General features: G+C 34.9%; 3 protein-coding genes and 3 pseudogenes across 3 annotated transcripts; 4 read left to right on the forward strand and 2 right to left on the reverse strand.

Moving 5' to 3' along the window:
• The first annotated feature begins 2,193 nt into the window (after positions 1 to 2,193).
• On the forward strand, positions 2,194 to 5,361 carry LOC107021371 (pentatricopeptide repeat-containing protein At2g22410, mitochondrial-like). The gene is made up of 2 exons (XM_015222017.2): positions 2,194 to 4,696; positions 4,889 to 5,361. Exon 1 carries the CDS (start codon positions 2,415 to 2,417, stop codon positions 4,206 to 4,208), a length of 1,794 nt encoding a protein of 597 aa, XP_015077503.1. The 5' UTR covers positions 2,194 to 2,414; the 3' UTR covers positions 4,209 to 4,696; positions 4,889 to 5,361.
• On the forward strand, positions 4,812 to 5,361 carry LOC107022232 (annotated as a pseudogene).
• An 884-nt stretch (positions 5,362 to 6,245) lies between these two features.
• LOC107022706 (organelle RRM domain-containing protein 2, mitochondrial-like) lies at positions 6,246 to 7,629 on the forward strand. Its single transcript, XM_015223301.2, has 4 exons — positions 6,246 to 6,498; positions 6,889 to 6,957; positions 7,037 to 7,143; positions 7,231 to 7,629. Exons 1-4 carry the CDS (start codon positions 6,351 to 6,353, stop codon positions 7,339 to 7,341), a joined length of 435 nt encoding a protein of 144 aa, XP_015078787.1. The 5' UTR covers positions 6,246 to 6,350; the 3' UTR covers positions 7,342 to 7,629.
• A 233-nt stretch (positions 7,630 to 7,862) lies between these two features.
• Positions 7,863 to 10,678, reverse strand: LOC107021457 (annotated as a pseudogene).
• A 973-nt stretch (positions 10,679 to 11,651) lies between these two features.
• Positions 11,652 to 12,648, reverse strand: LOC107022233 (L-idonate 5-dehydrogenase-like). The gene is made up of 3 exons (XM_015222904.1): positions 12,400 to 12,648; positions 11,983 to 12,303; positions 11,652 to 11,900 (listed from the first exon to the last, which is right to left on the reverse strand). Exons 1-3 carry the CDS (start codon positions 12,646 to 12,648, stop codon positions 11,652 to 11,654), a joined length of 819 nt encoding a protein of 272 aa, XP_015078390.1.
• Positions 12,649 to 14,133: 1,485 nt separating this feature from the next.
• Positions 14,134 to 14,858, forward strand: LOC114077533 (annotated as a pseudogene).
• Positions 14,859 to 16,255: the final 1,397 nt, after the last annotated feature.

The following is a 16,255-nucleotide window of genomic DNA, read 5'->3' on the forward strand; positions in this document are numbered from 1 at the left end:
TATAATTTAATTTATTAATAAAAATTTATAAACCAATCAACTACCCATTCATTACTAACTAAACCCCACCCAATTAATAATTCAATTATAATATCAAAATCGTCATAAACACTACTAAAACACGATGACATCCAAATTATTCGATCCGAATTGAAGCCCCAATGAAATTTAGATTGAGCCGCTTATTTAGGAGGACACTTTCAATAGGATTCTCTTTCAAGATTGAATTAGAAATTCATGATTAAAGGTAAAGAAGTAATACATCACGAATTGATTTATGTACCGTTTTAAAATATAATTTTATAAATATTTATGATTAGTTTTAAAACCTTTAATATATTATTTTGAAAAGAAGTTACCTATGAAATAACATTACATAATTGAGTCGTAAGAATAATTAATATGAACATAGTCAGACTTTTAAATTTATTGGTAATTTTTATTTAGACACTTGAATGTATGATAATTTACTTCTATTGATATTTTTCGCCTCAAATTTTTAAAAACACTCAATTGGCAGTAACTTTTCTGTTGTTGCATTAATAATATAACGAGTTTATTAATTTGGAGGGGTTCAATTAGTAATGGATGGGTAGTGAATTGATTTATAAATTATATAAATAAGTTCAATTATAACAAATAGTTGAGTGCCACATATTTAAAATATACTGAGAAAAGACATCAAGTGACAACTAAAGCTATCCCGAATTTTCAAAAAGACATCTTAACTATGCGGGCGTTCTGTTACCCCCCTAAACAATTCTGATAATATATTATTACATCATTTTTCGACCAATACCAGATTTTGAATAGCAAGTGGTTATCACACACCAATAATTGGGTGACACGTGTTAATTAGATATATATGTATTTTTTTAATTTTAAGTTTTATTTATTTCTCTCTTACTTTTTGACTTATTTTAATTTTATTGCCTTAATTTTAATTTCACTTTAAATTCTTTATCTTTCATCCTTACTTTCAAGTTACTCCTCCCTTCATTTTCTTTTTTCTTCTTCTTCTTCACCTCCCACCCTCACCTCACCCTACCCCTATGTCAAGTTGAGCTCCTCCATTTTTTTTCTTCTTAATTTTCGGTCAAATTCATTTCTTTCAAAATTATATTATTTTTTAGTATTTGTGATATTGATAACAAAACTAATTATTCTTTTAAGAAAACTAAAATTTTGAAGGTATCATCAATTAACTTATCTCATTTCATATAACTTCAAAACTAGAAATGATAATTTTGTAAGAATAAGAATTCTCCGAAAATTGAAAAAATTTAAGTGAAATTTGGATTTTAAAAAATAAATAATACCTACTAATCATCTTGAAATCTAGTGGGTTATCAAATTGTTTGAAATGTAATAAAATATTTAGATATAATTTTAAAGTTGAAGAGAGTTAAACTAATAGTAGTAAAAAAAGGTGGTGGAGTTGTGATAAAAGATGACATTGAAAGTGAAAAGTTACCATGAAAATAACAATGAATTTTTGAAGAAGAAGGAAGAAAGAAAAAAGAAAATTAATAAAGAGAAAAAGTTAAAATAATAAGAAAAACAAGAAAATATAATTTTGTAGCAAAATACTTGTAAAAATAAAATTAAATTCATTTTTTTAGTTTGTTCACGCTCTTTAAGATAGTGCATACACTCTCCATGCCAGATAGATAAAACATGATGTAATAATATCAGTTCAGAATTGTTTAGGGGCTAATAGGACATTTGCATAATTTAAGTGTCTTTTTAAAAATTCGAGACAACTTCAGGTGTCACTTTATATCTTTTCTCAAATATATTTAAATAGTTTGAATATAAAACCATTAAAAAAGTGATCAATTTTGAATCAAAAAATGAATGACAAAAATATTTTGAAGCCAATAAATGGATGAAAATGATATTTTAGAGTCAAATAGATTTTTATACCATTTCCAATAATTTGATTCCATTTTCCGTTGTTAATCTTAGTTAAGACTGGGCAACGGAACGGGACGTACCGGTACCGTTCCGGTTCGTTCCGGTTCGTCCCGTTTCGGTTGCCTACGGGACGGGCCGGGATAGTCTAAACCGGTACACGGAACGGGACGGAACCGTAGTTTCGTACCGGTGTACCGGTACGTTCATCCCGGTTCATTCCGGTTCCGTCCCGGTATATAGTGGAACGGGACGGAACCGATGAACCATCCCGGTAATTCCGGTCCGGTTCATCCCGATACCGGTCAAAATTCCGGTCAACGGATTCCGGTCCGGTCCGGTACCGGTTCATTCCGGTCCGGTGACCCGGTTCCGGTCCGTTGACCAGTCTTAATCTTAGTTTATAACCAAGAAAAAAGATTTGTGGAAGCTCAAATCCCGTATCCAAAACACCAACAGACTCCCTTCACCGAGAAATTGGATTTATCATCCAAAATTTAATGAAACTGTCAAGACCATTTTCGTCCACCTCCTTCCCTCTCCAAAAAGCAGCTCCCTACTTGAACAGTTCAAACTCCATTGCGTCCGCCAAAGAGCTTCATGCTCATCTCATCAGAACTCAAAAATACTCCGACCCTTTTGCTATTTCACACGTTATTAGATTATACTCTCTTTTTCCGACGTCTCTACACAAAGCCCTTGTTGCTTTTAATCAAACTGAACGACCAACATTGCCAATTTGGAATTACATGCTTCGTGGTTTGTCTAAGAGTGATCGACCCATTGAAGCACTCCACATGTATGTCAGAATGCGTCAACAAGGATTCCCTGGAAATAACCTCACTTTCATTTTCATCTTTAAGGCTTGTTTACAGCTTTCCGATATTGTACTTGGACAGGCAGTTCATGTTAATGTTCTGAAACTTGGGTATCAGTCCTACTTGTATGTGTGTAATGCTTTGATTTATACGTATGGTTCTTGTGGTGATTTAGTTGGTGCTGGAAAGGTGTTTGATCGAATGTCTGAGAGAGATTTAGTATCATGGAACTCATTGATTTGTGGGTATAGTCAATGTTATAAATATCATGAAGTATTGGGTCTTTTTGCTTCTATGCAGGCAGAAAATGTGAAGGCGGACGCAGTAACATTGGTGAAAGTAGTGCTAGCTTGTAGCTATTTAGGGGATTTTGACACGGCGGATTTTGTGGCAAAGTATATAAGGGATAGTTGTGTGAGAATTGATGTATACTTGGGGAATACATTGATTGATATGTATGGTAGGCGTGGATTAGTTATCTTAGCTGAAGAAGTTTTTACTAAGATGAAGGAGAAAAATGTGGTTTCATGGAATGCAATGATAATTGGGTATGCTAAAGCAGGGGATTTAACGTCTGCACGGAAACTTTTTGATAAGATGCCCAACAGAGATGTCATTTCTTGGACTTCTATGATCACAGGATATTGCCAAGCTAATCGATTTTCAGACGCTATTGCACTTTTCCAAGAGATGATGGCAATTAAGGTTAAGCCTGATGAAGTCACGGTCGCTAGTGTGCTTTCTGCTTGTGCACGTTTAGGTACATTTGATGTGGGTAAGGCAGTACATGATTATGTTCGTCAGCATGACATTAAAATGGATATTTACGTGGGGAATGCACTGGTGGATATGTACTGCAAATGTGGATCCGTTAATACAGCCTTGGAAGTGTTTTTGAGCATGAGCAAAAAGGATACTGTTTCTTGGACTTCAATGATCTCTGGCCTTGCAGTGAATGGCTTTCATGATAATGCTATTCATCTCTTCTCGCAGATGTTAGGAGAAGGTTGTAAGCCAACTCATGGTACTTTTGTTGGCGTACTACTTGCTTGTGCTCATGCAGGTTTGGTGGACAAAGGTTTGGAATACTTCGAGAGCATGGAAAAACGTCACGGATTGGTGCCAGAAATGAAGCATTATGGATGTGTTGTTGATTTGTTGTGCCGATCTGGTAATTTAAATAGAGCATTTGAGTTTATAAATCTTATGCCTATGGTGGCAGATGTGGTTTTGTGGAGAATGTTGCTTAGTGCTTGTAAACTTCATGGTAATGTGGTTCTTGCTGAAATCGCTGCGAACAAACTTCTTCAATTAGATCCTGATACTGGTGGTAATTATGTTCTGTCATCAAGCACTTACGCCACTGCAGAGAGATGGGACGATGCAATGAAAATAAGACGATTGATGGATGAGGGCGCAGTACAGAGGCCACTAGGCTGGAGTTCAATTGAAGTAGATGCGTCTAGCATTCAATGAACCATGTCTTGAAAATGTGAAGTACCTGAAACAAAGGCTTCCTTCACATGGTACTATTTGCATAGATTATCACGATATCCAGCATACCAATTACGTGAAACTGAAGTGAATATCATGTGCCCTTTTGGATAAAGAAAAACTTAGTATGAGTTGCCAACTTACGCATGAGTTTGGTTGACTCTTCTTCAGCACTATAAAGATGAAGGTCCCAATAAGGATACAGGTTGCTGTTTGACACCTAAAGAACATATTAAGTGTGATCGTGAAGTACAAAATTGTATTTATGATCTCTTCTTCCTTGGGGTATAGATGGTTGTTGTAACTAGTACATGTTATATTTACCAGTCTTCTGCTCTTTGTATTTTTAAAACTCAAGTTACTATTGCCTCTGTACCGCATCTAGCATTTTAAAATTGGAGTGATGGTTGGAGGCTCAGAGCATAGTGCTTAGAAGACTTCGAATGTAGCTGTAGCAGCAGAATCGCTAGGTATGAAGCTGCAAAGGTCTTGTTGATTCCTTCATTTGTTTTTCAATTATACTGTATATTTCTGCATCATGTTCTGTATGAATAGTCAATAACTTTGCATTATTGACGTGCATAATATCCCTTTCTGCGGCATTCAAGTTTTTTTTTTTTTGAGGGGGTGGATTATTCTATTCAATTTTTTTCTTGTACTAGGATTAAGCTTCCATCTGGATCCAAGAAGATTGTGCCCAGTGGATGTCGAGCCATGATTGGTCAGGTTGCTGGTGGAGGAAGAACTGAGAAACCAATGCTTAAAGCTAGTAACGCATACCACAGATACCGTGTTAAGAGGAACTGCTGGCCTAAGGTTCGTGGTGTTGCTATGAATCCTGTGGAGCATCCTCATGGTGGTGGTAACCATCAACATATTGGTCATGCCAGTACTGTGCGTCGTGATGCACCACCTGAGCAAAAGGTTGGTCTTATTGCAGCAAGGAGGACTGGTCGTCTTCGTGGGCAAGCTGCTGCTACTGCTGCCAAAGCTGACAAGGCCTAAGATATTAGTTTTGTGTTACTGTTTTCCTTGTTGTGTTTGGATTTTGAGTATTCAGCTACTATCATCTTTATACTAAGTTAAGTTTGTTTTGTTGGGATATTATTTTAGAAGTTTGTTAAGGACCCTTGCTCTTGCCATTTATAAATGTGTTTAGCTTGGCTCATTCTGTTTTCCTTTTCTTCTATGTTTAAGTGAAACACAATGACTACTCAATCTCATTATGTATCCCTTCAATTTTAAGTCATAGTTTCTCTTATTATATACATACATAGACATCATAATTATGTATTTAGTATAATTTAGATATCTGTAATTATTCTATTATTTAAGAGTTAGTTATCTTTTGTTGCAAAAAAGGTGAAACATACGACATTTGTTGTTCAACTCAACTTTTGCTCAATTTTAATTAATAGTATAGCTTATATTGAAATATTAATGACAATTTACGGAAACTACTTTTAAAACCTCTAGAACGTTAACACGTATTAGCCTGATTAGTTTACCTAAAAACTAGGAACATAATAGCCTGATTAGTTGTCAAAATTGACACATATTAGTATCTGTTATAACAGGAAATATTTTATGTGTGACGGTTAGGAATTTTTGACAACTTTATTGGTATATTTAGCTTGTCAAAATACAAAATAGGCAATTTGTTGTGATTTTTAATTGAATGATTAATTTATTCATCAGCCAACTTAATTAATTTAGGTCATTTATTAAAAATTTGACTTAAAGAGAATACAAAATAAAGGTACAATGGTAAACGTACATAGTTTCTTGACATATAAATAAAAACAAAAAGAGTAGAATATTTAGATAGATTTTATCGTTCTCAGAACTTACATGAAATTATAAGATATAAGATAAAATAGAATTAGATAAGAAAGACAAAATGAGAATAAAATATTAAGATCAATACAATAAAATTTGAATAACAATTAAAGCATACATTATATTTGAACTAACAATACAATATAACGTCTAATAATCATCATTCAAACAAGGTGTTAATATTTCTATATATGTATATATAAAAAAAGAAAAACCAAATTTACTTGTGTTCTCCTCGAATAGATTTGTGATAGTGTTTCAGTATCTAAACTCCCTATATCCATAATGGCCTTACGAGCAGCGGCAGCAGCCAGGATTCCGGTAGCACCGAGAGGTCTCCGGGCAGTTTTCTATTCATTTTCTGCTAATGTACCTTTGTATCAACCGAGGACCGGATCTCCGCCTGAACCATCCACCAAACTCTATGTTTCCGGTCAATTTCTACGGTTTTTTCCTTCGAGATCCATTATTTTAAATTAGAATTGCGTTAAATGTCCAATATGATCTCAGATAATTCCACTATAATTCAGATCGATCTATGTTTAATATCATCAATTTGTCGTTTTGGTTTTCAAAAATATTTTAGTATTTATTAAGTAAGAGATTAACTAATATCACGTGTTTCATTTTTGACCATATTTCATTGACGAAAAATGTAGTTTTGTTTTCAAGGTGGAATTGTATTTGGCTATCAATATAAAATTTGGAGTTGTTTTTGGACTTTTTTTTCTTTATTTATTGAGTAATATGGAACTCACACTTCACATGTATTATTTGGAGCTAGCTGGACCATATGGTTTCTGAAGTTGTACCCTCCATTCAGGTCTTAGCAAACATACTACCTCTGAATCTCTTCGAAATGCATTTTCTGAGTATGGTGAAGTGCTCGATGGTATGTTTTACTTGTACCTTTCATATATATATATATACATCTCACTGGTGAAGAGATCATGTATGTTATGGTTTTGCAGCAAAAGTGTTGACAGATGGTATAACTGGCTATTCAACGTGTTGTGGTTATGTTAGATATCAAACTATGGAAGAATCTGCAGCTGGTTTAGAGGCCATGGATGGCCAGGTGAGTTGTGATAACATTAGATTTTGAATAACGTTCTCCTAGTCCATGTTTATGCTCCTTGCATTTTTTCCATCTTCTCTTTTGTAGTTCCTTGATGGATTGGTTATAGTTGCTGAGTATGCTAAACCAAAGCCTCGGCATCCTGCCTTGAAGGATGGTGGATGTGGCTTTGCATCCGTATCAGACATGCTCATATGAACTTCTTCTATCAAGCTCGTTAAAATTGGGATATCAACCATTTGCTTTAAAGTAGAATTCTTTATACCAACCATGCTTACTTATTTAATTTGATTTTTTGCTAGTTCACTCATCTGGTGTTTGGTGAATGAACCAGACCCAAGTTCATGTGTTCTTTTAGTCCAATGGAAACATGTCTGGATAAGTTCCACTTCACTATATTTATAGATGCCTAAATTGTTTGTTTTTGTATTTGCATTGAAATGAAATGTACCTCAGCAGAATGAATATAGAAAAGCCCTGCTCCCACTCTATCTTAACGTAAGCATTAGTAACTACTGTAAGCATTAGTAACTACTGTTCCAAGAGTAAGCGTTACTAATATTTTCATGGCTCAAACTTATGATCTCAAAGCGTACCATATACACCTCTATTTTATTTAAACTAGAGAAACTCAACATGGTTTCCCCAAAGTTGCTCAACAAATCATCAAGGACGACAAATAATTGTTTATACTTCTAACAAATAATATCAAGGATAACTTGAACAATAAACATAAAGCATTTTTATATACTAAATTGAAACTATATAACACGAGTATAATTACTTGATCAATCCTATTGTCTGGATAAGTAATAAAAAAGAAGGCTAACAATCTGTTTCCACATAATGAACTACAGCTTCGTTTCTGAAGTAACTCGTTAAACCAAGCAGAGGCAGAGACTAGATTCCGCTCCTTCCACCCCAACAGCATATCAGCATAGCTCCGTCTTGCTCCACCAGTGTATAATGATCCGAGTAACGCTTCATGAGGTCCTTAATCACTGAATTCACAAAAGAGCTCAAAGGATATTGCTGAAAACCTGCCATCATGAACCTGGATTTCCACTTCCCCAATAGCTCGTGACGTTCTACTCTTTCCTTGCCCTCACATGCTATGACATTCACTATATCCATAGCCAAACAGTGCTGCTCCACAGTTATCCGCTCCTTCATGTCCCTTTGTAGGGTCACATCTATGGACTCAAACATTGCATGGTAGTAATCTAGAGCTTCTACAAACCTAGGGAGAAATGGAGCTGTGTTCGTGTGTGATTCTTGCTCCACCAAAGTGACTATCTTGGGGCAAAGCGACTTTATCATCCTAATGAGACCATCTCTAGGGTTATTCGCGTCAACGCTCTCATCCGGGGTGTGGTGAAGTTGCAAAGGAAAGTTTACAGCCTGAGCCTCACCAGGCCTTACATCAAGCATATCCCAAGTGATTTCCAGAGCAAAAACTGGCACTGCATGAAATGCAACAGCAATGTTGAATTCCTCAGAAATTGCTGATAGCCGTCTGGCAACTGCAGCCAATCCATCTACCCGAGCGTACTGTGAAACTGGATCATCAATTCCTGTAATACGTACGTAGGGGGCACCACCGGGTCGTGCTGCAAGAGCTTGTAAGAAAATCATCCATTGGGTCCCCTGTGCAATTTGGAAGTCTATAATGTGGATGCGATCTTCATTTCTGCATGCTTCTACTATGGCACCATTTGCAGCCATGTAGCCGAACTTTAGGTAAGGACATATTTCATAGAGGATATACATGTAGGAGAACAAGTCCTTACCAGCCGGCTCCTTACACTTCAAACTCCTGTATATGGTGGTTCCAGATAACTTCTTTCTTTCTACGAGGCCTTCTACAATGTAAGCACCAAGACACTAGATGGGATCTCCAGTAACGGACACAACACTCCTCGCCTTAGCAACCAGTATTTCAAAATCATCTAGCTTGTTCTCAGCAAGAGCTCTGGCGCATGCTATAAGCAGCTCTTCAGATTGCTAAACGGAACACCCTGCAAGGGCAAGTCCTCCATTACATTGTCTCGCTTATCACTTTGAATTCCATTAAGGATGGAAACTACTGATTGTTGATGATGCACAACTTGGGCTTCCTTGTTCCACGCTTTATACCTCTGACCTGATGTTTGTGCCCCCATATTTTCACCAAGATAAGGGCTGGATTTCATTGCCTCTTCATCCGGCCCCATTAAAGCAGACTCCAACTGCAGCAGAGTATGTTTCATGTTCCGACTGTAAGGAGCTTCTGGAAGATGATCTTCCGAGGGGCTTGGCCGATGGAAATATTGGTTACAATCCAGTGTGGAACCACTTGAAGAACTAGCACCTGAAAGATTCTCTGTACAGCTGTGCTGCTCCTGGTAATCACTTACTGTGTTGAAGGTCTCAGAGTAAAAATAGTTCACAAGTGGCGAATTTCCTGAATCAAATTTCGATGTACCAAATGGTCTATTCTCTAGAGGACTAACAGTAGGGTATGAAGAATACGACAAATCACTACCGGTCACACCATAAGCAACCAAGTGGTGCGAGTCCATACTATACGGCTGTCATTAGCTGCTCTATGCACAAACTCTTTCTCACTAGCACTTAATATCTGCTTCACCGAAATCCACCTGCGAAAAATACAGAGATCGAACTCACATCAATTACTTAACCTCTATCATAAGACAATCAAGCTTTCTACTTTTGAGTTAATGGATATACAAACACAATGAACAGAACGAAGCTAATTAGTTCTAATCTTACTACAAATAATTGCCAGATTAGAATCATTTTATGATTTTTAAAGGAAAACCCTGCACCACAGATAGGTAGTTAATTGCCTGTGAAAACATGATGACCATTTCCTCTAAATCTTAATAGCTTAGTTAATTGATTAACTTAATTTTCACCTTGTCGGTGACTTTGACTACCCTCCCATGCCCTCAATTTTCCTAAAAAATAGTACTAATACTAATGAAAAAGTGCCATTTCCTTTCGGTTTCCATTCTAAACAAGCTTTTCAAATAGAATCTCCTGAATATTCGTAACTCCATTCCCTTTTTCTTACAAAAATCCCTATTTTTTTTTTACAATAGATTCACCTAATTAACTAAGCTAGTTCACAGATACAATACCAAAAATTGCTATATAAGTCTATTCAATTACAAAGGAAGACCAGAACGCCAAAAAAAAAAAAAAATCTTTTTTTCCATTATAGAAGCAGAAATATTTTTTTTAAAAAAATCCCAATTCGACTCCTTCACGTATGAAAAATGAATCACAAAAACCAAAATCAACTTTCAATTTCTCGTTTCATCTACTGTTCGAAAACAAAGAAGATATCAAAATCTGAAGAAGAAAGAAAAAGTACCTGATATAATCTGCAGAAGGAGGAATCTAACTTGTAGATTGATAAATTTGGAGAAAAATGTAACAGTGAAAGTAGAAATAAGAAATGGAGATTTTGGTAGAATGTTTCCGCCCTCCTTTCAACTTAGTTTGACGCTCGTGCCATATTTATTATACGCGTTCCCAGCTTCTCTCCGTATTATTAGTTTAAACATAAACATTATGTAAAATTACGTCGTTATCTTGATATACTCGTTTTATTTTATTTTTATTTTGTTAAATTAGTGATTTGCTCAATTTCTATTAATAATTGTCTCACTATTATCCACTATCACAAATATTTACATCAATCACCACACTTTATTCAGTCAATTACATCAATCAACTTCAACTACTATAACACCAATCATCTTCACGATCAGTACCATCACCATCACCACAACTACAAGTGATCTCCTCCCTCACTAGCAACCATCAATGTTAGATGCTTCTTTTTTTTAAAAAAAGATAACAAAAATATTTAATTTTATTAAATTTACATTTTTTACATATTATTTTAGTTAAATTATTTATTAATTATTATATTATATATAGGAGTAGATAAACCATGTAAATTCAATATTGAAAGCAAACAACCTTAATTATTCTGTGTTCAAATTTAGAAACAACATCTTAATCATTCAGATATGCGTTTAAATTCAGACATTTTAATTTTAATAGAAACAAACAAGGCCTACGCCTAACCTTAGAGGTAATATGTAACTCTTGCTTTAGAGCAAAACTTAGCTCAGAAACTTATAAAAAAATGTATATCTCATGGGCAACAATTTACACTATTTCACTGAATTTAACTTATGGAATAGTCTATAACTCTTGTGTTATAAGCTAAACGTAGTCTAGGAGCTTCAAAAATAGTGTATGCCTCGTGACCAACAATTTACACTATTTCATTTGGTCTTAACTTATGAGGTACACTATACCTCTTGCCTTAATGGCAAAACTTAGCTCAAGAGCTTTAAAAAATAACTTACACCTCATTGACAATAAGTTACACTAATTCACCAAGTCTATCGAAAATATGGCTCAAAAGCTTTACAAAGATTAATTTATGCCTCATAGACAATACGTTACACTATGAGATTTTACTCAAATTAATGAACATGAAGAGATGTGATGAAGCGGCTATCACTCGAGCTGCTCCATGACAAGTACCTTGCTGCAGCTGAAGTAAGAGGGAGAGTCATCTCACTCTGGCCTAATCCAACAAGGCATACTTTACCACTAGCATGGGTGGCTTTAAGAGCCGTTGTCATAGTCTTATTAAAACCAACACAATCAAAGCTCAAATCCACAGGACCACCCATTGCATTACGTATTCGCACCACTTCCTCCTCCACATCCTACAACATGAATATTGCTTGAGATGTATATCATATTTGGCCATCAAAAGAAAACAAATTACCAGGGTATGATACGAATAACTGCTGATGAGGAGGAAAAAGGAAGGGAGAACCTGCACAATGGAAGAACTTTAACGATCTCATTAGCACCCATGTCTTTCGCGAAAGATAAGCAACAATCAACCACATCAATGATGACTATCTTGGGTGATCCAAAAGCACGAGCTGCCAGCATAGTGAGTAGGCCAATAGGTCCTGCACCTATGATGATTAGTTTGGTGTCAGGACCTACATTGGCACGACGGCAAGCATGGATACCAACACTCAAAGGTTCACACATTGCACCTTCCTCCAAGCTTACATTATCAGGTAACTTAAAACATAGATGTGCGGGATGCACCACCTGATGCAGAGACAAATTCAATGCCACACTTGTTATTTAAAATGTTGAATCTGTCTTTGCTCTATGCACCCAGATTGCTCTGAGCAGAGATATTACCTGGTTGGCTAAAGGACCATTAGTTGGAGGAGAGCCATAAAACTTCATTTTACGGCAGAGATTGTAGTGGCCGTCTTTGCATAGTTGACACTGCCTGCAACTAATACCATGTTCCAAATCAACACGATCACCGATCATCATAAACTTCACTTGGCTACCAACTTGTTCTACAATTCCAGCACACTCATGGCCAAGTACCATTGGCTTTTTAAACACAAAATTTGCTACTCTCATATTCTGGATAGCCATGTTGAAATGAACGTTACAATGCAGTAATCTAAAAAAGTACCTTAACAATTGATATTATTATTACTCTACATGGTGTGTGTGACATGGTAATTAATGGAGACTAGACTAGGTTCAAACGGCTAGGTGCCGTTAGAATTTTTGTTTTGAGTACTAATTCAGTGGAAACTTACCTGAGAAAATTAAGCGAAAGGTGTCAAATAAGTCTCGTTTTTATTTTTGGTGATAGATTGACCAAAAGCCGGTCAAATCTTCTTTAAAACGTAATTAACTAATTATGGGATCAACTTAACATTTTCAAAACTTTCTAGTCTTTTATAAAATACAAAAAAATACACTTTTATAATTCAAACCAAATCATTTAAAAAGAAAAATCTTTTCATCTTCCCTCCTCTCTTCTCTCTCTTCTTTTCTTCATCTTCTTTCTTAGAAATTTAGAAATCCGTCGTTACTCTTCCTCTGCAGTCGTTACTCTTCCCCTCCAGTCCTCCATTACTCTCTCATCTTTCTGATATTTAATCGTGTTCGACTAGAAATGGGTAAGTTATTTTTTGAAATACTTTACAATTTTCGAAGTTTTTTTCTTAGATTAATGACCAATAAAATGTTCTATAGGTGTAAAAACTGAATAATCGACTTAATGGTGTGTATTATTTATCATTTTTGAAAGAAAATTAGCCAACTCAAAAAATCCTTATTTTGAGGAAATGTATCTGTAATGTTATCATTAAGTGAAAAGTCATTTTTTTTGTTCTTTTTTTGGCCATTTTGTTGATATGATTTTAGCGTATGTTGCCATATTTTAGTGATATGTTGGTCATCTGTTGCCACATATGATTCAAATATTGCAATAATCTGTACAGATGTGTCAATATATGATGCATTTGTCGCTACATAAGATGTATATGTTGTACAGCAACAGGTACATATGTGGCAACATAATGTTAATTTATCGCAATAGACTATCCATCGGTTGCAACATACTGCTAATATTATTTTATAATGAATTATAAAATTGATATGTTGGTCATCTATTGCCACATAAGATTCAAATGTTGCAATAATCTGTATAGATGTACCAATATATGATGCATCTGTTTCTACATAAGATGAATATGTTGCGCAACAGCAGGTACATATGTGGCAACATAATGTTAATTTATCGCAACAGACTATCCGTCGGTTGCAACATACTGCTATTATTATTTTATAATGAATTGTAAAATATCAATATTTTTTTATTTACCTTGTAGATGAAATGATACAATAAGCTTCATCCATGACAACAACTCAATCTTCTAACATGAAATGCTCTTTTTGTCCATGCGAAGAATGTGAGCAGCAACATGATTATTTTATTAGTCGTGTTAAAAAAGTCACTGATATTTTAAGAAAATGTCTCATAATATTGATGTGCAAAGATCCAAGAAGACTTCACAACTTTTGAAATGTAGGAGGTTGAAAAAATCTACTTCTCAAACACTTTCTATGATTATTGAGAAGAAAGAAAATGAGAAGAAGGCAAAGGAGGAGAAGGAGAAGGGGGAGAAGGAAAAGGAGAAGAATGCAAAAGAGGAGAAGGATAAGAAGGCAAAGGAGGAGAGGGAGAAGAAGGAAAATGAAGAGAAGGAGATGGAGAAGAAGGCAAAACAGGAGAAGGAGAATAAGACAAAACAGGAGAAGGAGAAGGAGAAGAAGAAGAAGGCAAAGGAGATGGAGATGGAGAAGCAGAAGGAGAAGGAGAAATAGAAGGAGAAGGAGAAGCAGAAAGAAAAAGGGAAAGCGAAAAAGAAAGGAAAGAAAGTCGAAGTTGTTAGTTGTGATGTGAAGCTACAATGTCCATTTGACGATTTTAACATTGACGGCGAGGGTCGAACTGAACTAATGTCATCCTTCTCACAATGGATAAAAGAGGGTCTTTACAAGCATCATGCAAAAAAGTAAGTAAAGTAAAGCAAGTAAAGACATTCAACTATTATTAGAATTTCTTTTTGTTGTCCAATATATAATGATTTATAATGATTACACAATGTAGAGGAAACAAGGAGGATCACAACTTAGCTAATTGCTCAAAACTTGAATTTGACGAATTTGATCTAGTAGTTGCATTTCCAATGAATAAGGACTGGTTCTACATAATGTCTCAACCCAATAGGTGCTGGAATGATGAGGTAAATCCATGCTCACTTTTATATGTACTGTTTGGTACATGAATATATACAATTAAATTGATACACTTGTTTGATGCATGTGTGCAGTATGTGGATGTAATATTTTACTATTTGCGTAAGAAGTCGAAGCAAAAGATTCAGTCTGAATATCAATATACCACCACTAGTTGTTTTTTCAAAACATACATTGACAATTCTAGTGAATATGAGGATAAAATCATTGACATAATGAAAGGGTATGCTATACCTTCTGGAATGCCTTGGCACTTGAGGGATGATGTTTATGTCTCTGTAAATAGTAATGGGGAATTTCATTGGGTCTTGGAAGTCGTTACATTGAAGGAATGGTGCATAAAAGTGTATGATTCCATGTCCTCAAATAGGTCTAATAGAAAACTATCCTTCGAGATTCAAAAGAGGGCTACAATGTTGCCAAAGTACCTTGAGTTGAGTGAATTTTTTGAGCAAAATGAGCGAACCAACTGGTCAGTTCTTAAATGTTACCAAGGAAAGAACAAACCTCACCCATTTGAAGTCAGTCATGTTACTGGTATTGCCCAACAAGAAAGCAGTAGTCTGTAAGTATCACTATATTATTTTGTCCTACGACTATCGAAATGTGATGTTATTATATTTTTTGATTGATGATATACCATGCAGAGATTGTGGAATTTTTGTTGTTGCATACGTTGAGTATTTGAGTGATTGATTACAAGTACCATCATGTGAAATTAATGCTGACACCCTTCGCTTGAGATATGATTCACTCCTATGGAATTATGGGATTGTAAAGGCTCGAAATGGTTAAGTTAGTAATAATGAAAACACAGAGATGCGTAGAACTAAAAAAAAATCTAAGATCGATGAAAATGTTGAGTTTACAACCATTAATTAGATAGGTGGTTATGTATATCATGTCATTGTGAATTACCTTTTTATTGATAAGTTGTATAAAACAATTGGTGAAGTGTTAATTAAAATGTAATTTCTGTAGTATATAAACACGACAAAATTATATGTCGCAACAGTTCGTATAAATGTAGCAACAGATAGTATATATATGTCACAATTTGAATTTTCAAAATTAAAAAAAATTAAACGGCTTTATTTTCATTTTCCCTCTCTCCACTCTCCTATCTTCTATAAATGTCGTTTCGTATTCCAGAAGATTTATTTATTTATACTAATTTATCTTCTATTTATGTAATTTTTGTAGTAATAAACACGACAAAATTATATGTTGCAACAGTTCGTATATATATAGCAACAAATAATATATATGTAGCAACATATGTCCACAATTTGAATTGTCAAAATTAAAAAAAAAAAATTAAACGATTTTATTTTCATTTTTCCTCTCTCCTGTCTCCTCTCTTCTATAAATGTCGTTTCGTATTCCACAAGATTTATTTATTTATAATAATTTCTCTTCTATATAT

The sequence above is a fragment of the Solanum pennellii genome, chromosome 6 (genome assembly GCF_001406875.1).
Source record: "Solanum pennellii chromosome 6, SPENNV200".
NCBI lineage: Eukaryota > Viridiplantae > Streptophyta > Magnoliopsida > Solanales > Solanaceae > Solanum > Solanum pennellii.

Bases quoted from the DNA above. Each gene is read 5' to 3' on its own strand.
- LOC107022706 (XM_015223301.2), top strand. From the start codon at position 6,351: ATGGCCTTACGAGCAGCGGCAGCAGCCAGGATTCCGGTAGCACCGAGA. The intron at 6,958-7,036 runs GTATGTTTTACT...ATGGTTTTGCAG, and splicing joins GTATGGTGAAGTGCTCGATG to CAAAAGTGTTGACAGATGGT. The intron at 7,144-7,230 runs GTGAGTTGTGAT...TCTCTTTTGTAG, and splicing joins TAGAGGCCATGGATGGCCAG to TTCCTTGATGGATTGGTTAT.
- LOC107021371 (XM_015222017.2), top strand. From the start codon at position 2,415: ATGAAACTGTCAAGACCATTTTCGTCCACCTCCTTCCCTCTCCAAAAA.
- LOC107022233 (XM_015222904.1), bottom strand. From the start codon at position 12,648: ATGGCTATCCAGAATATGAGAGTAGCAAATTTTGTGTTTAAAAAGCCA. The intron at 12,304-12,399 runs GTAATATCTCTG...TCTCTGCATCAG, and splicing joins ATGGTCCTTTAGCCAACCAG to GTGGTGCATCCCGCACATCT. The intron at 11,901-11,982 runs GTTATTCGTATC...TTCATGTTGTAG, and splicing joins CTTTTTCCTCCTCATCAGCA to GATGTGGAGGAGGAAGTGGT.